Source organism: Diadema setosum, chromosome 1 (genome assembly GCF_964275005.1).
Source record: "Diadema setosum chromosome 1, eeDiaSeto1, whole genome shotgun sequence".
NCBI classification, from domain to species: domain Eukaryota; kingdom Metazoa; phylum Echinodermata; class Echinoidea; order Diadematoida; family Diadematidae; genus Diadema; species Diadema setosum.
Window position 1 is genome coordinate 23,895,217 of NC_092685.1, and position 21,286 is coordinate 23,916,502.

General features: G+C 39.1%; 1 protein-coding gene across 1 annotated transcript; it reads right to left on the bottom strand.

Annotated features, from left to right (window-relative positions):
* Positions 1-2,306: 2,306 nt before the first annotated feature.
* On the bottom strand, positions 2,307-21,266 carry LOC140226766 (protein-cysteine N-palmitoyltransferase HHAT-like). The gene is made up of 11 exons (XM_072307227.1): positions 21,035-21,266; positions 19,206-19,279; positions 14,089-14,205; positions 13,611-13,805; positions 12,296-12,553; positions 8,608-8,779; positions 7,245-7,395; positions 6,380-6,415; positions 5,986-6,184; positions 3,671-3,818; positions 2,307-2,611 (listed from the first exon to the last, which is right to left on the bottom strand). Exons 1-11 carry the CDS (start codon positions 21,264-21,266, stop codon positions 2,421-2,423), a joined length of 1,773 nt encoding a protein of 590 aa, XP_072163328.1. The 3' UTR covers positions 2,307-2,420.
* Between the last annotated feature and the right edge of the window lie 20 nt (positions 21,267-21,286).

Genomic DNA, 21,286 nt, shown 5'->3' on the forward strand with positions numbered 1-21,286 from the left:
TTTGGTGATGTGTCACTTTTCTCTATCAGTTCATTTCAATTGTCTATTTTACAGTATTGATAGCACAGCAGAACCCACTGATGGTCAGCGGCTGGGAAGATTATCAATCTCGGAACCCGCAGGGAATTGAATGCCGAGGAAAGAGTAATCAAAGTCAGAGAGAAACCACACCTGTGCTTTTTTGGCAGAAGTTAATATACTGTATTGAGCTAAGGCAGGGCTCGACACTAACGGTGGCCCGGTGGCCTGGGGCCACCAAAAATGAGAGTCGGGCCACCAAATTTCAAAAAAGTCCAAAAATGATTTTGGTGGCCCCATCGGGCCACCAAAAAAAAAAAAGTTAGTGTGGAGCCCTGGCTAAGGAAGCGTCACACATGCATTTCCCTTTGTTCAAGCGTCTGTTCGGTGTGAACCTGGGGATTTTCTGTAGGAATTAGGGCAAAAGTTTTCGATATGATCCCTGTGATCAGTTGAAGGTATTCAAACTCTCTTCCACCTATTTGCTTATAATGTATATCAAGTTCTTCTGGAACTCTGTGTAGTGGAATATTCATTATATTTTTTTTTCTCTCTCTCTTTTTTTTTTTAAACAGAAGTATCCTCCCAGGAGAAGAAATCATGACTGACTATAGTTTCCTGAGAGGAAAAGAGCCCTTGAAGGCAGAAAAAAAGTATTATATATACATATATAAAAGGAGGATCAGTAATGATCATCTTATCTGCAAGTGATAAACTATTAGCTGTGCCTTTGTATTGCATCATCCTTTAATGCTGCCCTCATGTAGTCCCGTAAAATAGTGAAAGAGAAAGCAAAGAAGGCTCCACTGATGTGTGCGACATCCTGATTCAATTTGAACTTGGTGATTGCGCACGTTAAAAGTGCAATCACAGAACTGTTGAACTGAAGTGATTTTATGGTTTGGAGACTGTGCACATTAGCTGTACAGTGAAATTAACCATTGAATCACTAAATTTACCACTGTGCATGTGACCACGTCCACTTTTCGTTGATTGAAATGATAAAACCTTCGGCTGTATTGGGTTTAAGCTAACATCGAATTGAGCGCTAGAATTGCAAGGCATTCTTACTAGACATGTTCTTTTTCAACATACAAGTACAGTTAAACTCGCATAAGTCGATCTTCTCGGGACTGAGCAAAACACATCGACTAAGGCGAGTTTCGACTTGTGCGTAAGTCGAAAAAATCGACTTACAGTTACACCACGCGTACACATGTATAATGTACATGTATGTTGTCTACTCTGGAGCCGAGAGCTGGAGCGGTGTGCCCGATATTTGCCCTTCAGCAAGACACTTTATCCACATTGAATATTGCCGTTATTCACTTCCAAAAATAAGAGCAAACATCTGACATTTATTCTACCATCTTATGGAGCCGATTGTTACCGCTGTTCATTTCCAAAACTGAAGGCAAACATCCGGCTTTTTTTCTTTTCTTTTTTTGGTGGCCCGCCGTGCGTTTTTGGTGACCCCGGTCGTATATTAACCATTCGCGAAATCGTGATTCGATTTGCGAAAAGGCTCCGCTAACGCTAAGTATATAAGGCATAGATCGCTACACTCGGCAGGGGCTACCAGGTCTGGGTAACGGAAACCAAAATCTCGCGTGAGTTCTTGCGTTACCTATTGTTAATGTCAACGAAACATCGTTAATTTGCGCTTGGGATCGTTACTCATCGTTACTACAAACGTTAATTTTCCCGATCATTAGTTGGCGTTAATAACGATTCAGGTGAAACCGCTTGCGTTAATGAAACGTTAATGTTTATTAACGCAAAGTTTCTTTTTGTATATACTGTATGTAAACAAAAACTGGCGTCTCGTGATTTTGACAGTGATTTATTACACAATAAAATCTTATTCGACTTAGGCACAGTGAATTCAATGGTTTTTCCATGAAAGTGTTCTTGGAATTTCATCGACTTAGGCGAGTATTCGACTTAAAAAAATTCGACTTGTGAGTGAATTAATACACGTAAGTCAATGGGGAAAAATCGGGACTTTTTAAAATCTTCGACTTGCGCGATTATTCGACATATGCGACATCGACTTAGGCGAGTTTAAATGTATTAGAAAAGGGCATTTGAAACCCACCTAAATTTCAGATGCGTTTTTCACAGAGGGACCGATTCGTTGGTTTGTGTGACCATTGACGATATATGTCCGCTTAACGTGTATATGTTTGTCACTTTGCCTCTGACAAAGATTCTGCTAAGATCTGAAAACTCAACCATCCTTTTTGACTTCATTACATTAGATGTTACATGAATCACTCCAAAGAAGCTTTACATCTAAAACAGGCCTCCTTGTGTATCACATAAACAATACATCCAAAATTTTTGTTCATCATTTACTTTCACTCCACTCACAGGGACAGTTCTCTCGTCCATCTCTCATCTCACTCTGTCTGTCTGTCCGCCGTCTGTGTGTCTGCGTGTCTGTCCCTGACCTCCTCGTCTGCTACACTTGGAGCGTCCATGTAGAGTTTCTTGTGGAGGTAGTTCCTGCCCCATCGCTGGTTCAGCTCCTCCACCACCTGCAAGCTGCAGTAGTGAACGGCTACCAGACTGGGAACCACCCAGTATGCCTCTGCATTGGCAGAAAAGTTAATAAAGGCGGTTAAGAATGTTGAAAGTAATTACTTCCTCACGTAGTGAAGTGAAAGTGGGTACTACATTAAACAGGATAATCAATACATAAAAGTTTCAAGTTGTTCTTCCTGAATTTCCTCTTTCACTTCTTCTAATTCCCCACTTCAAATTCCCCAATTAATTTTAGCCATTAACATGCTCATTATTCTTGTTTCTTCTGTTCTTTTACAGTTATCTGTACTTTGTTACCCATTGCAAAGGTACTGGTACACAAATGTTTGATGAAACAAGAGCAAAGCCAAGAAGCATGCTATCACAAAAACCATTAATAGAACAAGCAATATAGCGACTTATGAAATACTGGTAAGCAAATACACTTTCCGGGGAAGGAAAGGAACTACAAATATTCAGGTATTTCCATTATGGTCAGTGTTCACACTCAAGACAGAGGTGTTAGTGTTTACAAGATACCTAACTCAGTGTTCCAACGGAAGGCATTACTAGCATTTGTCTCATTGCCTCCACTGTAGTCAGTTATGCGGAGGATCACTCACACACCCTCTCCTAGTAAAATGCATACAATTACCTTAACAGCAGAAACATTCTAGAAAGTAATTTTCTGTGCTCGGCCAGGAAAGATGAATTTTGATTGTCTTGAATTTAACAGACAATCACGATTGAGCAAACACTTCAAACTGCTCACTGCTGTCCTGGCAGCTCAGATTTTGGCAACACATACTACGCTGAAAGGTAACTGGTCAGCATTATGGCAGCAAAATTCACTCACGCTACAGGACTAGAGAACATGAAGACAGCTATAAATACCTGGCAGTTATACCCCTACAATACACCCAACTTGAAATCAAAAATGTAAAATGGTACTATGTATACCAAGGAAACAATTTGTGCACAATATATCTTTGTGCTAATTCATGTCGAGCAAAATGCACAAAAATCTCCACTTTTACAATATTACCTGATTCTCGCAAATAAGTACAATGAATAGAGCAAAAAGCCCCCATCACACTCCAAGCAGTAACAAACTGTGTGTGCTGACCTTCTCCAAAGATTCTCCTAACAAAAATGGCAGCAGTGGAGAAGCCCTCCAGGAAGAGAAGCAAGGTCCAGACCAGCAGTGGGTATTTGGCACCGGCCACCAGGCCTCTAATCCTGCGCTGAGTGAGGGTAGAACAGTGCTGGCTGACCTTGGGGTGGGGGAGGGGGTGAACAAATAGTAATTTATGAACACCTTTTACACGGGCTGTCAACCTCTGCAGAGCAATGGCATGCTACATCAGATATCAAAAATAACATATTTCTGGTTTCAAAAATCAAGCACATATTTTTGTATCTTCACAGGAAAGCAAAGATAATTAAGTATTATAAACATATATTGGATGGCAGCTCTACTTTTATGCATTGCTAAGTCAAACACAGACAGCATTGTATAGGATGAACATATGTGACCCGCTACAACAAAAGGATCCTAAAGTCGCTGACGGGTGAGCCGTGAAAATCGAGTTTGAAGTCAGATCACCAAAATCTGTCAAAACGTTCAGATTTCTGTTTTTGATATAATTCTGTAGTCTAATGTATCTTCTATCATCTGCCGAAATTTTGAAGCTAAATGATCAAAGGACAGGCCTGAAAAAAAGCATTTTTCTGGGCCATGCTTGGCTCGCCCGTCAGCGACTTTAGGATCGTTTTGTTGTAGCGGGTCACATATGTCATGCATCACATACATTTTTTTATTATTTTTGGGGGGCATGTGTGAACTAGTATGTATTTGCATTACAACCATGTTTGGCTCCTATTATGAGACTATCATACATACGAAAATGCATTCATCTCAATGAGACTGCAGAGGACGATTCAGTCATTAGTATTAATAACCATAACATGTCTCACAGGGTTTTGAGCTAGTTGATCTAAAAGCGACTAGAAATAATGACTCGTCCAACATGCTCTTTATCTTCTTTTAAAATTTGGTAAGCAGACGTGCAAATAACGCCCATCCTACTTTATTTGAATGAGCCCACTGATTGCTGGTGATGCTGACTTTTGATACAAAGCCTTTGCCATCGACTGAACGCAGCAAAGGAGTTCCCACCACAACACATATAAGTGTAGTCAGCTCGAGTGTAGTGACAGTTGGGGTTTTGGATTTGTTGCTGTGTCTGCTTCACCTTGTGGTTTGATATCAGTGCAAGTTATGTATTGTGCATATGATACACAGGTTTCATAGTTTTCACCTCCGCCAAGGGAGGAGGTTATGTTTCCATCAGCATTTGTTTGTTTGTTCATGTGCAAAATAACTCAAAAAGTTGTGAATTGATTTGGATGAAACATACAGAAAAGGTTGAGAATGACACAAGGAACAGATACTTGCATTTTGGTAGACATCCTGGAAATATTATGGATTTTATGAAGGATTTTGGATATTTTGGCAGGTAGGGTCACAATAAACTTGGGAGTTCAACCTGCGCATTTTTTTATGTTTGCATACGGTCAATAAAGTGCGCACTCTAGTTTCTGCTAGGGCAAGGCGCCCCACGCAGCTGGAAGTTGACGTAACAAAAGGCTTCTATATTGGGAAATCAGGCAATTTTCAGCATTCATGCGTATGGGTGGATATCACTGACCTCCATGGAAGAACAAGATCAATGGTGGAAATGAGCTGTTTGGCGGAGGTCTGCGCTCTCAGAGTGCTTCTCTAGTTTGATTATGATTCTAATAAATTAGAATAATGCTACAGGCCCGATTGGCCTCACTTGGGATAGCATGTGACTGCATTCATCAACATAAAATCAGCCTTGGTAACACTGAAACTATATGCATTGTTTCACTACCCAGTATTTCGCTTCACGTAATCTGGACAGTGTGCAAGCAGATCTCTTGAGGAGTTACCGGCAAAATTTCCCAACAAAACTCCCTGCATGCACTTGGGAACTTCCTCTCTTCTTGCAAAACAATGAATGCTTTGTTTTGTGTAGTGTGACCTCCTAAGATGAAACTTCAAGAGGTTTGTCACTGGACGATATCCATTTCATGTTGTTCATGCGCATTGTGTATTCTTTTGTAAGCTGTTACACGTTTGCATATTTCAGACTCTGGAGGGCATACAATTTTCCCTTTGTGGGGCATGCATGTTAAAGACCTAATCTGTGGGTAGTTTTGCATCACTTGAACTGCACTAAATTAGTCTGTGGTACAGTGTATTATCACATGCCAAAACTTCTGATAGTAATTGAGAAGTATACTACATATAGTTTCGCATAGTGTGACTGCAGCCTTAGAGTGCACTCTCTGTTTTTTGTTTTGTTTTGTTTTGTTTTGTTTTTTGCTTTGCTTTGCTTCTGTTTTTGCTTTTACCAGTTGGGCGATGCCCAGTTTCTTCAGCAGGACGGGTGCAGACACCTCGCACTGGATTCCCACAACATGCATCCCCATCATCGCTACGATGTTGGGGCCGCCGCCGTGCCAGAAGCAGCTGAAGGCAAAACACGTCGCAAGGGCCAAGGATCGTCTCAGCGCACCGTGCTGCGATCCCCCGACGGGGATGTAGATGTTCCTGTCCATTAGAGGAATCATAAGCATCATGTATCAGAACAAAAATACATACTTAAATATAAGATGATAATGCTGCATGAGGCACACCCAATATAATGACAAAAGCAGACTGGCAAATCATCCCTGAATATGATTTACACATACACACACACTCCATAGTCCCACAGGCCCAAAATGATGACATGTCTGAACGTACCTCAAGATGAACTGGTGCTCTCCTCTGTCAAAATACCTGACAAGACATATAAGGTGAACCAAATCATTAGATAATGTGATGAGTTTTGTAGATGACTTTTCAACACCATAAAATCCTGATTACGATAAAGATAAAGTTTTATCCCTCGCTTGGATAAAAACAACAATTCATGTTCACATGAATTTAATGATCCGACAGTCACTCTCGGTAACACTGACCACAACCACAACATAGAGAGAAACACTTCATCATAATCAATGTGTTCAGATGAAGATGTGCATGCAGATTTGGTGCAGTTTCAAATGAAATGTGAGGTACTGGAAAATGTCCTACGAAATTTTAAGGGAAAAAGCCCAACATAATGAATTTAAACAGATGAGGCAATGAAAACAAAAACTTGTACCTCTCCCTGGGTAAACCTACCCTTGAATACTGAGTATCTACTTGTACAATAACCGAAATTATTCCTAAGAAAAAGGTCCAACCACGGTATATGAATTTATGTTTCTCACAGTTGCTCAACTGTACAATAAGAATTCCATCTGAAAGTCTGAAATAACTTTAAACAGATTTCAGGAAGCAATATCAATACAGAAATAATCAATCACAATTATGTTGCCATTTTCATAAACATTACTGATAAGTCTCCTTGCACGATGTCATCAAGTGCAGATTTTTAAGGAAAAATCTCAGGTTCCCCGTATTTTGGTGACTGATATCAAACTGTAATATATCATAGCTGGCATAAGAAAATCACATCAACTTCATTCTCTGAAACGATGCTCATACACAAACATTCCAAATTCTCGATATTTTCAAAATTGACATTTCAAACACAAAGTATTTTGCAAAATGTTCGGCCTACCTCCATCCGTCGTGAAAGGAAGTTATCGTCTGAAAGCAAATTGGCAGGGCTGGTAGCAGAACTCCGTCAAATATGGCAAGGGCTTTGGCAAAACCATAGTACACCATGTACTGGATCTGAAAGATGAGTATGACCCATTCACCCAGGGCAACTAGAGAGAAAAAAACAAAACAAAAACAAAAAACAAAACAGAAAGGAATTATTGAACAGCAGGTATTAAAGTGATTTTAAGGAGATTAATTTAAGTGTATAGAATCCCTGAAAAGGAGCTGCACATATGGCCCCACAATCTAACCCCCTCCCTACAAAACATCAAAAATTTTTAATGGTACCGAATGTACAAACAGATTTTACATTTCAATAGAACTGAATGGGGCTTGACAAGATTTGAAGCGTCAGAACTATTACATTAAGAATTATACTTAAAATGTAAAATAATCTGGAGTGCACTTTGGTGTCCCTTTTCCAAAAAAGAACCCAGTCAAACACATATGCCCATTTTGAATCATTTGAATAAATATGCAGTACGCGCTGCCACAAGAGATCAGAACCATCACTGGCTACCGGGCGGAAGCTTGGTAGTCCAGTGGATATGACGCCTCAGTAGCAATCAGGACGTTATGGGTTTGAATCCCACCTAAGTGTGTATGCTCATAATTTTTATCATGGCTCCTACTCAAAAATATCGAAAAATTGGTGTGTATTTTTGTCCCTGATGGGCAATTGTCAAGCAGTTGCAGTAAAAACAACTTTAACCCGTTGAGGACGAGTCCCGAGTATACTCGGGCAAGAGTCTATGGGAAATGCGTGTTGTAGCAAAATCAAACCGTCCTCAACGGGTTAAAAGGCTTTAAAGTGCTACAGAGATTGGGACCAGAAGCATTATGTATTAAACTGTGAATCAAATTCCAACAAAAATTAAAGAAAAAAATTCCAATGTTGGAAAATAAGTGTGCATGTCCTATCATTACCTATGCTTACATTAATTATGGCATTATGATTTCTGGATCACTCACATGAACTAAAATCTGACTTCAAGTGAACTTTTCATTGCTGTAGAACCTTTCCAGTTGTCAAAAATGTCCAAGTAATTTATCCTTCAATTTTGGTTTCACCTTCATACAATGGGAGCATACATGTAATTCATATGAACATGAAAGGACTAATTATAATGATATCTGTGGATCATGGTAGACCGATATAAATGGAACCGCATTTGCTGTTTCAGATGATACTTTGCATGTTTGATGGCGCTTTCTGTTTCCCCCCATGATTTAAAGCCGCAACTCTCCGAAAGACGAATGTTTCTCCAGGCATGCGCTCAAAGGGGACATGATGGAGACAAGCTAAAGCGCCAACTTACTGAGCGCCACCACCGAGAGCTGGCTGAGCTTTCGCCGAAGGCTGAGGAACGTGGAGATGTAGAGGTAGTGGTGGAGCCATTCCAGGAAGATGGCATTGAGGAGTGGTCGGAGCCACTGCAGACACACCCACCTCACGCCCTTCTCATCCTGTGGGTAGTAGGGCTGTTTAATCTGGATGGGCAATAATGAGGTACAGAGAAGTAAATGTTTGCAGTCCTATTCCATGGACATGCTGCCATAGATGTTTTGCCGATTGACTTCAAACAAGGACATTTGGCTTACAGCTACAACAAGAGTTTAGTTCTCAATGCCAAAGGTATCCATAAAACAGATGGCTTATTGATGTAGATACAATGTCTAAAACCATGGTAAAGATTGTTTTCATATATCACAATGACAAAGTAGTTTTTAATGTCACAAGTCATCTCTTCTTCAAAGTGTAAATTGCCAATTCATGCCGATGATGAAAATACCAAGCAAATCAAACAAACAGGTGGAACCATTCATGGAAATCTCACAGAAAAGAAGAAATATGCAGAATTTGTAAGTTTCACACATTTTCACAGAATTGTAAGATTGGTCATAACCGCTTATGCAAATGAGCAGAAGTGACGCTGTTATCAACTCAAAACTTTCCAACTTCTAAAGTGACAATGCTCTGTACAAGTCAACAGGAGTCTAGTCAACCCAGATATGATCATCATCATAGCTGAAAAGCTGATACTTTCTCTACCTACATTACTGTTTATCCCAGATACATGCAAATTCATAAAATACAAAGGGAAGGGGATTGCAGTTACTCACTTAAAAAAAAAGACCTATCTGGTAAAGTAAACTTGACAAAATGGTTTAGGAACGTCACTTTACAGACTCCACTGGCAGCACTGCTGCACAAAGTGTCCATGCGAACTGCGTCTTCTTCCTTGAGTGACAACACGGAAAGTCAACGGCAAACACAAACAGTGATATCTATTAAAAGTAGGAACATGTCATTCATCATCCAGCGTGCTCATGGTCGTGATAAACGATGGCATTCTCAAGTGTCTTTTACTCGTCTCCCTCACTAATGATGTTCTGCCTACACAACAAATACAGAGTTCTAAAAATCATGTGACAGTCAACTAGCAATGACATGGCAAGTTGTTGTGACTGATTGATTACAACTGTATTCGCATCATAAAGTTTTCTGGCCGCTGACAAACCAAGAAATGTTAATCAAATTAATCAAATCTGCACAGAAGGAACATTGGAACTGTACTCACATCAGACAAATTTGATGTGGTCGAGTTATTTGCAGGTATTTAAAAAATGATGTTGTACACTGGAAACATCCTCTCATTACTACACATAGTGTCAAAGTTCTGTAGGCCCGAGAAGAAAATGTACACAATCTATTCCTGTTCAGAAAACTTACTTTCACTAGCTGTCATTCTGTGGCAATTATCATATAGTGTGAAGCACACAGTTCGGGGGGGGGGGGGGGGGGGGGGAGGCACCAAATGTTTAAAGCAATGAAATGTTAACTTTCAAAGGTTTTCATCAGATAAGTGATATCAGACAAAACCACACAATAATGGAAATTAGCTGAGGTCATAATGTCTTCAACTCATGACTTTCCCACTACTTTGCCTGTGAGATAATAATAATTCTAAAAAGATGAATATTTATGCTTTTGGTGACCAACAAACAATAAGTCATTACTGCCACATTATTATAACACCACAAAAAATTTGATGCAAAGGATACAAACTTAAACTTTATGATCAAATATTTGAAAGGGAAATTCAATCTAATGAAGATCTATATCGGTATTATATTTTGTAGGTCAAAGGAAGATTTGTGAGTTTATGATATCATCACCTCAACAAATACACAAATGTGTTTGCCATTGGTATTCCTGTCTGTTGAGTCCTGGAAACAAACAGGGTTTTTGGATTCCCAAGACTATTGGGCAAGTAACCCTTTACCATCTGCTTACTGTAAAAATGGATATTTTCGTGTGACTAATTTTTCGCGCTTGGCCGGTTGAGAAGAGTCTCGTGTGTTTTTAATTCCGCGGAATCAAGACACCAAGTACAGAAACATACGGCAAGCAAAAATATTTGCATGTTTTTATTTTCGCACTAGTTTCTGGTTGCGTCAAATGAGCAAAAATTTCAACACCATGAAAATTTCCACTTTTACATAATTGATTTTACTCTGTTTACAAAAGCCATCTTTGAATATTGTGCGGCATTGCACTTTCAGGATTTGTTCTATTGAACTTCCTATGATCTTTCTCATTCTCATGATCAAGCATCATCCAGAATTATACAACACATGTATAGATCCTTGCCATCTGATTAGATGAATGCGGGTCACAGGACATTCAGAAGAATCAGCTATCCCACGCTCACTCATATTGGCAGTGCAATAGACATCTATTGAATGGTAAATCAAGCGAGCCAGCAGTGAAATAGATTTAAAGTTATAGGACACACTGACCTTGCGTATTTTAAGCAATGATGCATGCACGCACCCATTTGCGCTGCCAGCAAGACCTAGAGCCAGAGCTAGATCTAGGCCAAACTGTTAGTCCTCCTCCTAGAAAGGCTTAATGTTAGATCTACTTTGGTCTAGATCAGGCCTATATCGTGTGTTGTATAAAACAAATATTCAATGTTTTATCATTAGTGCTACGATTCAAATATTATGTTCGGTGCAAGTTTTGCCGTTCTATATAGAATGGTTAAACTTGCACACTCATTTAACATTTGGAACCATCCCACTCATAAACATTGAATATTCGTATGTGTGACTAGATTACACATGGACTTCTGATGAACTGCCCCCAATAAATGCTGCACTTGCTTGATGCATTCATTTGCAAAAGTTTCTCAGCTAAGATCGACCGATACCTTTGAATGATTAGGAAACTGAAATGACAATCGTGTGATTCCAAGTACACTATTGAAAGACCTTGGCAGGATTCCAGGCAGCATTGAGACAAAACTGCGGGGTCATTTATCCACTCACAGCCACTTGGGTTTTCAGAGCAGCAACCAAAGTCGGATACAAATCTAACCCATACAGATTACTTTCGGAATGGCGATTGTGGCTTGCTTGAATGAAAATAATTGTTCGAACAAATTCAGTGTTTGCATTAATGTCATTTCTGTATCTCTGCTTCATCATGCAAAGTTAGTTATGTAGTATGAAATAATGATAGCCCCATTTACAACTAAAAGCCCTTTATCACGGGACCGGACAGCGACAGGTTACTAATGCACAAGTTTTGATTGATTGGAAGATGCCATGCTCTTCTGGGGACATCGCCTTGATACATTGCAGTTTCACTTTCTCTTTGCATACTTTTTGCTTTCAGCACTTACAGGAATTCCATACCAGCACATACAAGGGGAAAGGAAAATCAGTCAGCATATACGACTACGTGAGAGAATCATTTTAAAGGCATCCATCTCAATTACTGTTCACTGGAACACTCTAGCAACCTCAGTTTCGAATTTTCTCATTACCAAGCCATCACATCATTTCAGGGATGAACTGAATTGATTGTCATGTGTTTCACCTCAATCACTCCAATGTCGAAGTTTTTGTCTTGAGTGCCATGTGATCTGTGTGATGCAAGAATGTGAAAATGAAAACCGAGGCAGAGATATTGCAAAGGCCCTACCTGAAATGTCTTACCTGATGGAAAAACCCCTTCGGTGAAGTAATGGGTCCGTGTGCGCTTGTTGGAAGATAGAAGACATACAGTAGAAAATCCCAAAATGTCCACGCCTCTTCTCCTCCATTTCCATCCTCCCTGACGTTCTTTTCCGCTTCCTTCTTTGGCAGTCTATTGGCATGGGCTGCGCCGAAGGCTATGAAACGGAGGCTGCAGAATGCTAAGCAGATCAGAAACTTGCTGTGGCTGAGCGGATCATCCTTGGGTATGAAGGACAGCTGGATGGTGATGTGAAAACATGTGGGAACGTATGAGCTGCTGGATGCTTGGGAGTAACCAGATTTCTGGCAGTCACAGAAGGGCCACCTACTGAATGATAAAAACCACTGTCAGAATGCTTGGATGGGAACAACTTTAATTGAAAACTGACAATGGGTAAACTGAAAATAAACCCTTACAAAGTACAAAACTTTTTTTTATTAAAAAAGAAAAACAAACACACAAATATAAACTTCATCTGCCAGGATGAATTAAAAAAAAATTAAAGGTAAAGTATAGTTTCCATACACCTGCAAAAACCATTAATATTTGCCCTAAAATGCGACACTTTTGCAGACAAAATGTGTGAAGTTTAACTGCGATTTCACTTGAGTAACAACAAAAATGTTAGATATTGGTCAGAAAGTTTCACAAGAAGTACTACATTCTGATAGGATACGTGATTGTAGTTGCTACCTAATTTATTATAATCGATTATTGATACTTGACAAATTGGCCACAGCAGTATCTACCAATGTTCCATGCAAGAGTCAATCACATGTAGCTTGCTGAGAAATATGATTGCTAACAAAGGAAAGATCAATCATCACATAACATTTTACCTGCCCCCTACTTTAATAATGAGGAGGGCACTTAGGGATAGAAAAATGTACTCGGTATATAATTGAAATCATTTTACACTTTTGATCTCAAAATACACCTAAACAACTTATTTTCATGGCAAATTGTGTCAGCCAGACAAGTTTCTTGGTAGACTCTTTCAATGTATTGCAAGCAAATTCCAAATGAGGAAGGAAGAATTTTAAGCCTTTCTGAGAACTATGTTTTGGTTTTAAAGAGAGTTAAACAAACAATCACACAAACAAACAAACACACAAACACACACACACACAGCTTGCATACAAACCTATATTATGCCAGAATAAGAACAATTGCTTAAATACATTTGCCATTTCAGAAACACATTCACAAGCAAACAAACATATAACAAACATAATTGGGACACACACACACACAAACACACACATACACACGCACACACACACACACACTTACCTGAAGTGACAAGGAAGTTTGATTGATGAGGGAAGCCAGTTGTGATAGACACACTGCCCACACCACCCACACCCGTCCAGTGGACACGGCAACAAAGGCCAGGAGGGCGTGGAGTAGTATTGCAAGAAACACCATGTGACCGATGATGACCGCTGTACCAGCCAGGGAAGACATGAGGAGAAACCATTTTCTGTGCTGTGCAGGTTTAAAGAAAAAGAAAAATCCAGGTTCACTTCTAGTTTGATTTCAGTCAATCACATGGGATTCATATAAAACAGAAAATATACATATTGAAATTAATGAGATAGAAATTGCTTTGTCCAGATGGGTGCACCAGTCCTGACATGGCCGAATAACAGAGGTTGGACTGTATAAGGACTTCATGACTAGGACACACATTTTTACCAGTCCAAAGATCACACAAAAAATGTCTCCTCATTCAAACCATTGAATCGGTAGTTTTAGGCCCAAGACTCACCCGAGGAGAGAATTTGGAAAAAAAAAAGCCCCCCGTCACGTGACCAGCGTAGACGGCAAGCGCAGTCGGGTTGAGGGTGAAATGTTTCCAGTGGCTCCACTCATGTGGCATGATATCCTGCGCAGTTTGATTTGTAAATTGGGTAAAATAAACAAACATAAGAGGATGCATTGATGAATAATGTATTCAAACATACAATTTATAAATGTCATATTTATTTCAGTCACTCCGATAAAAACATATTCAGACATAAGAACAGGTACACATATTCAAATTGGCATCACAAATGAAATGTAATAGAATGTAGAGACAGCCAGGAATACAAAAATTTTATGAACAGCTGCCGCTATAAAATACGCATTCAAACCAAGAAAATCAAGAAGTGTAGGGGTGTGCACTGAAACATACTAAAGTGTGTATTGTGTGTCTGTCATCCTTTGTGGACTGGACCACAGCAGAATCATATATTTTTTTGTGTGTGTGATTTACGAAACGCAAGATTGGTTCACTTTGTTCTCGCATTCACATAATGTTCTACTTCTCCTTACTCTCTTCGACTGAATCTCTTGATGTAATGCATTTGCAAATAAAACTCTGCCACATATACACATTGTATATATTCCCCAGAAGTTAGCCCATTGAGGACGATTTGATTTTGCTACAACACACATTTTCCATAGACGCTTGCCCGAGTATACTCAGGACTCGTCCTCAACGGGTTAATAGACATATTCTTTTGCATGAGCTTTCGTGTGCTTGATATCATAAAAACTACACAAGTTCACTCAAATCTTGCCTAAAGCGGCCATGCACAGGAGATGAAAAGGGGCTGTTTTAGACAAGTGTCCACTATAGACAAGGTCTCCAACATGGCTTTTTTTTAGTGGTTGTATATAGCAGGTGACTGGTAAAGACAGGTGGCTGCTAGGGCAGGCTTGAATGTCTTTAAATTACCCCATGCACTTACACTTTAGCGAGCAGTGATGTTGAATTCCCTATTGTCAGAGAAAGTTGTCCAAGATGTGTTTTCACACATATTTACTTTTGAGGAAATGTTGACATTGTAAACCAAGTATTACAGGATATCTTTTCTATGTCTTATCCATAATTTCTCTTCTATGTTCAACATCATTTTTCCCCCCTTTTTCCCACAATCTACCACTTTTAATCTTCACATTTATGCTCCTCTTGCTGTTAATGGACTTTAAAGAGAGAAAAATCTATATTGTGAAATTTAGTTTTTATTACTGTAAATTGTGAGAAAATATATATCTACACACATCTCTCTCTCTCTCTCTCTCTCCTTCTCTATCTATCTAACTATCTTTGTACTGTATGTACGTATCTACCATCTAATAGTAACTGAAAGCCTTGGTATCTATTGATATAACACTTGGACAGGTGTCTGATTTCACCAAGATATGATATTTCATCCTGCACACGCATTGAATCAGGAAGGAAACTGGCCACATCGATTTTCTCCGGTTCACTTCCTGCCGAGAGGATTGCAGGCTGCTACTTCCCCCTGATTTTCCTTATTGCTTTGCATGTCAATCACAATCCATTAAACGAAAATGTTTATGCTCAGTATGCCAATTGTTGTCTCTCAAAATTGAATGCAAAATTAGAGAAAATTTCCAAGAAGAATGACATTAATCTAAAATGAACTGAGGCATCATGCCAAGCTAATCACCATCTAGTCCATGTGGATTGAGAGTCTTTCCCGTAATCCGTTGCTGCGGGGACAGTCACCAGTGATCTTATCTCATTTATGACTGACTGTCCACGCTGCTATCTCAACTGTCCCTGAGCAGCGGGGGCAATTGGGGCTTGGGGCGAGCCCTACCACTTGAAACTAGACTGCATGCATGCGCACATTTGATGAACACAGCTGAGTGTTATTATCTGTGACCTAAGGTCCCTCTCCCTTCCAAATTTTGTCCCCAGACCTGACTTGTTTGCGGGGATGGGGGACAAGTCCCAGTGAGCATCCACGCTATGGTTTCAGAGGGGAAGGTTCTGCGGCGCGGGACTTTCCCCGCGATGCAGGGACTAATGTGAATGCGGGAATAATTGAATTTCATGATGTTCCTTTTGTTTTTCTGTTTATTCTCCATAAGCATAAATATAAATACAGGTCATTTATATGTTTCCTTGATGCACAGGTAACATATGACACATTTTCATTCTGCATTGCAATAAGTAAGCCACTGATATGACAGTTAGCTAGGAATGGAAACAATAAAGCTGTTCTTTTTTCCATAAAGTTATTGTGCCACTTATACGAGAAAAAAAACCCCAACAACAACATTCGGAAGCATCAGTGAGATGATGATATTATACAAATAGTGAATGGTCACGAGTGCGATGGTACAAGATTTCGCAGGAGGTGAAAGATAGTGGTGCTCTATTCAACGAGGCGAAGCTGAGTTGAATAGTGCGCCTCATCTTTCACCGAGTGCGAAATCTTGTTCCATTGCATGAGTAAAGACCATACACTATTTGTTCTATATACAGCACCTCGAATGTCAACAGATTTGGTCCACACAGATTCTTGAATTTAGCACAAAAATGGCAACCATTTTCCCTGAAAGACGAACGAGTAGCCGCACAGTCCCAGTCACCGTGTACGTATGTATGCGAAACGAAGTTGTTTACAAAAATGAGTGACAAAAGTACGTACTTGTAAGTGCCCTTGCAATTGTTGAGCGTGCGCTGCAAACGTTTGTTCATTGTGACATCAGAGCCGTGCAATGGAACAAAAACTCCAAATCAATCTCGAGTTTAACACAGGAGTCAATGGAAATGGGTAATGTCAGCCATGCACTATCCATTTTTGCTCCAACAAAATTGCACGGGTGAAAGCCACAGCGTGCGATGGAACTTTTCTCTAAATGTCACGTGATGGGCAATCGACCAATCGGATAGCTACATTCTAAATAGGTGTTGTATAATGCATGCTACATCATTCTTGAGGTACCACGAACACATCAACTGTATAAAACGTGTGGGCAGCAGTGACTTGATCAACTCTGACCGCGTTCTGATCTCTCCAAAGAACAATACGAAAATTTGAAAGCCACTTCTTACAAGTTTAAAATCTTACTCAAATACTGGTTCAGTTCCAACAAATCAAAGTCTTTGGACTGTATTACAAATATTATTTTAAGAGACTCGCCTTTTCCTACACACTAAACAAAAGAGGAAATTCCTGTGTATTTTAAATTAACAATGAAAGAACAAAGCAACGGCAAGAGAATGGCGAAGAATACTTGCACAAAATTGTGCAAACGGAAAGATTTATTTTTTTATTCCTTTTACTGATTTAAAAGAGAGTGAAAACACGACCAACATGACAACTCTTTATGAACTTGTTTTTATGCCTCAGCCACGAAGTGGTGCCGGAGGCATTATGTTTTCGGGTTGTCTGTCCGTCCGTCCGTCCTTCCGTCCGTCCGTAATGAATTTTGTGGACAAGGTAACTATCGAAACCTGTTGAGGTATCCTAATGAAACTTGGCATGTATGTGTATTAGGGGGTGAAGTTGTGCCTCTCAACTTTTGGGTGCACATGCTCAAGGTCAAAGGTCAAGGTCAAATACATAAAATTTCACTATTTCCACCATATCTATTGAATGCCTGAAGATATTTTCTTGAAACTTAGTGTATACATGTTTTACCCAATTAAGATTCTCTGGTGAAAGTTTGGGTCATGAGGTCAAAGGTCAAAGGTCAAAAGGTCAGGGTCAAATACATAAAATTTCACTATTTCCACCATATCTATTGAATGCCTGAAGAGATTTTCTTGAAACTTAGTGTATACATGTATTACCCAATTAAGATTCTCTGGTGAAAGTTTGGGTCATGAGGTCAAAGGTCAAAGGTCAAAAGGTCAAGTAGAAATATTAAAACTTCTTTTTTTTTCTCCATATCTTGGAAAATTGTTCAAGGTATCTTCATGGAACATAGTATATACATGTACTGACTGGAAGTGATTATCTAGAGAATGTAGGGTTCATGGGGTCAAAGGTCAATTGCAAGACTTCAAAATTTTACTATTACCCTCATATTTATGCAATGCCAGCAGGGTTATTTTTTTTACACTTGGTGTATGCGTGTGTAACCTAATAGAAATTCTCTGGAAAGTTTTTTTTTTCTCTTTTTGCCTCAAAGGTCAAAAGGTCAAAGATCAAGTGAAAGTGCTGAACTAACTTTTTCCTCCATATCTCGGAAGTGGCTCAAGTTACCTTGAAACTTAGTACATATTATGCATGTTCTACCTGAAAGTAATTATCTTATGAATTTTAGGGTCAAGGGCCAGATGAAAATGGTAACAATTTACTATTCAATTCAGAAATTGCACTTTTTCTCCACACCTGTACCTTGAAAATTACTCAATGCCTAAATGTATGAATGGGTCAAAGTCAAGTTAAAGTCCTTAAATCCCTAGATACATGCTCTCCTATTCATCCAATTAAACCTACGTCAAGGAAGGTGAACATTCAACACATTTGTGACAAACTTGTCATTTCAATATTTTGCCAATTTTGTGAAAATGTAATCACACAGTGTCCACATGTACTATCTAGACCTATTGGGAAAATCATGCATTATGGCGGAGGCATACCAGTCGCCAAAGCGACATTTCTAGTTTACTTCTATGTTCAGAAACTGAAAATTAGGAAAAATTCAGGTGATGACTACAGACTACATCGATACATTTCTTGTTGTCTGTTGGGTTGTCATCACATTTGTAGTGACCCTGTGCTTTTGTGCAAGTGCTATAATTGAAAAGAATTTACAAATGTGTAGTCTCTGGAATTTGGAATATCCCCCACATCATAAAAACTTTTGAAAATACCACATATTCTTGTAAACATCCAACACAGATGGAGTAATTTTCTAATCTACTTTTAGTAAGATTTGGTTTTAAGTATCAAATCAGCAGAGCAAAGAGTTTGGTCTGAAAGCATCCACTGTTATAAAACCTCTTTCACTATCACATGTGTCATTATGTTCACTTTTAAACCACAGTGAACGCTTGTGGGCAGTTGATTTGGTCTACATTAGTTTTGCCAAGTTTCCCAAACCCAAAGACAGGCACTTGCTCACACATACCTGATATCTATCCCCAAGTAGACTCCATCCTGGCTGTAGATATCCATTTCCTGTGGCTGTCCTTCTCTGGAAATCTTGGACAGGAAAATGGGAAAGTTTTCAGGCATGATTAGTTGAATGACTGCCCCTCACTGTGGGGTCTGTGACTGACGGACTGCTATGTTACGTAATCACTTTATACACTGTTAACTTGGCATGCATCCCATCCTCTGGCAATTCCTGCACCAGAATCAAGAAAGTGACTGCCAAGGATGTCACATCACTCAAGTCTGGGACCGATAGACATCACTGGGGGTAAAAATCACTGATCTGGGCACAAAACTATGACACCACAATGTTCACATCATCAAGAATCATTCAAACTAGGTAGAACAAGATGAGCGGACAGCAACGATTCTGAACTGCTATCATTCCAGAACAGGGTGTCGATGTTCACACATTTGAAACCCCTTAACCATCATTTCTGTATTACAAGACAAGCAAATTCATCTCATCCTACAAACAGTGGAGTGAGTCTTGCTAATGTACTATAGGTATAAAGCCGTCTGCAGTGTTCAAACTCGGGATAAAACTGTACATTATGCAGTTACATGCTTGAAACAGATCAAGTCAATGCATACCGAGTGGCAATGTGATGGATGAATTCCTGTTTATTGTGAATGAATTATTGCAGGATGGGAGGAGGGAAGTGTAAGAGGGAAAAAGATTCCTGACACAGCTACTGTAAATCATTATCACCATCCTGAGCTTCTAGTGCACGCCTTTTGATTTCCAATTTGTCACTTACGAACTCAGAAACTTCTACATAAATGAATGCAAGGGTAGCATCTTGCAACAGCTAAGTACATGATAAATCTAATTCAAGTTATCTCTCAGTACTAAAGCTTATGAAGCAAGAATGTTCTTCCATTTTTGCTGTTTGAGTCTGTTAACTTATGTTTATTTTGAAGACATCAACCCTAATTCAGGAAATATGACCGAGGATTTAAAAAAAAAATTGGGTGCATGTTCACTCATATGATGTACTAGTATGCTATAAAAAAAAAAAAAAAAAAAAAAAATCTGGATTACAGAACTGAAATATCAACTTGGTTAAACACTTCTTTTAATGTATGACTTGAATATTTTTCTTTTAATTTTTATTCTGATCTAAAAATTTATGTTTATTATAACTGCATTTGGAATAAAGATTTTGCATATTACAGCAAATGCCTACTTCTCATAAAATGTTTTCCTGAGGACATCTTAGCAGTTGTCTTTAAACACATCTCCTTGTAATATCAAGTACTGTATTGCAAACATGCCCTATTAATTGAAAATCATTATGTGAAATAAAATTTGATCTTTGAAAAAAAAATACATATGAAGGGATGGGGGCTTTAAATGCCACAAAAATCAGATCCCTTAGTGACAAATACAAAACATACAACCTTCTAAGCATGTTTTAGGCAAGCATCAAATCCAATACTGAGGGCTATCAAAACATGTACACAGCTTGTAGTTGCAGTGCTCACTGCAGTATCCTGATGGCTCAAGAATACCAGAATAAGGAAGGATCAAGACACACAAGTACTTTTCAAACAGGCATGCTCTTCCTGGCACATCCCTAATACAACAGATATACTGACTTTGTATTGTTTTAGAATGTTGAATCATGATGTTGACAATGATACCTATAATAATAACTTCTAACAATTATTAAAAGTAATAATAATAATAACAATAATAATAATAATAATAATAATAATCATAGGAATAATAGGAATATTATTATTATTACAATAACAAATGCAATGTAATGATTATAATGACTGCAGTTAGAATCATACCTTGAGACTCTCTGAATAGTCTGTACGTGGCATACCCATAGGTGGTTACTACCACCAATGCATAGAGAAACAGTTCCCACTTTGGCAGCAAAACAGCGGATACTACTGGCCGTTTCACATCAGGGTTGCCTTGGTTACATGCTCGGGATGCCACTCTTTCCTCAGCTGAAGTCTGCTCATTCTCGACATGCCCTCTCATCTCTGTCTCCCCAGACTGGTGCTGTGAGCTCATCTTCATTATTTTTCTTCACA

Bases quoted from the DNA above. Each gene is read 5' to 3' on its own strand.
- LOC140226766 (XM_072307227.1), bottom strand. From the start codon at position 21,266: ATGAGCTCACAGCACCAGTCTGGGGAGACAGAGATGAGAGGGCATGTC. The intron at 13,806-14,088 runs GTGAGTCTTGGG...AAACCTGCACAG, and splicing joins TTTCCAAATTCTCTCCTCGG to CACAGAAAATGGTTTCTCCT. The intron at 2,612-3,670 runs GTCAGCACACAC...CTGCCAATGCAG, and splicing joins TAGGAGAATCTTTGGAGAAG to AGGCATACTGGGTGGTTCCC.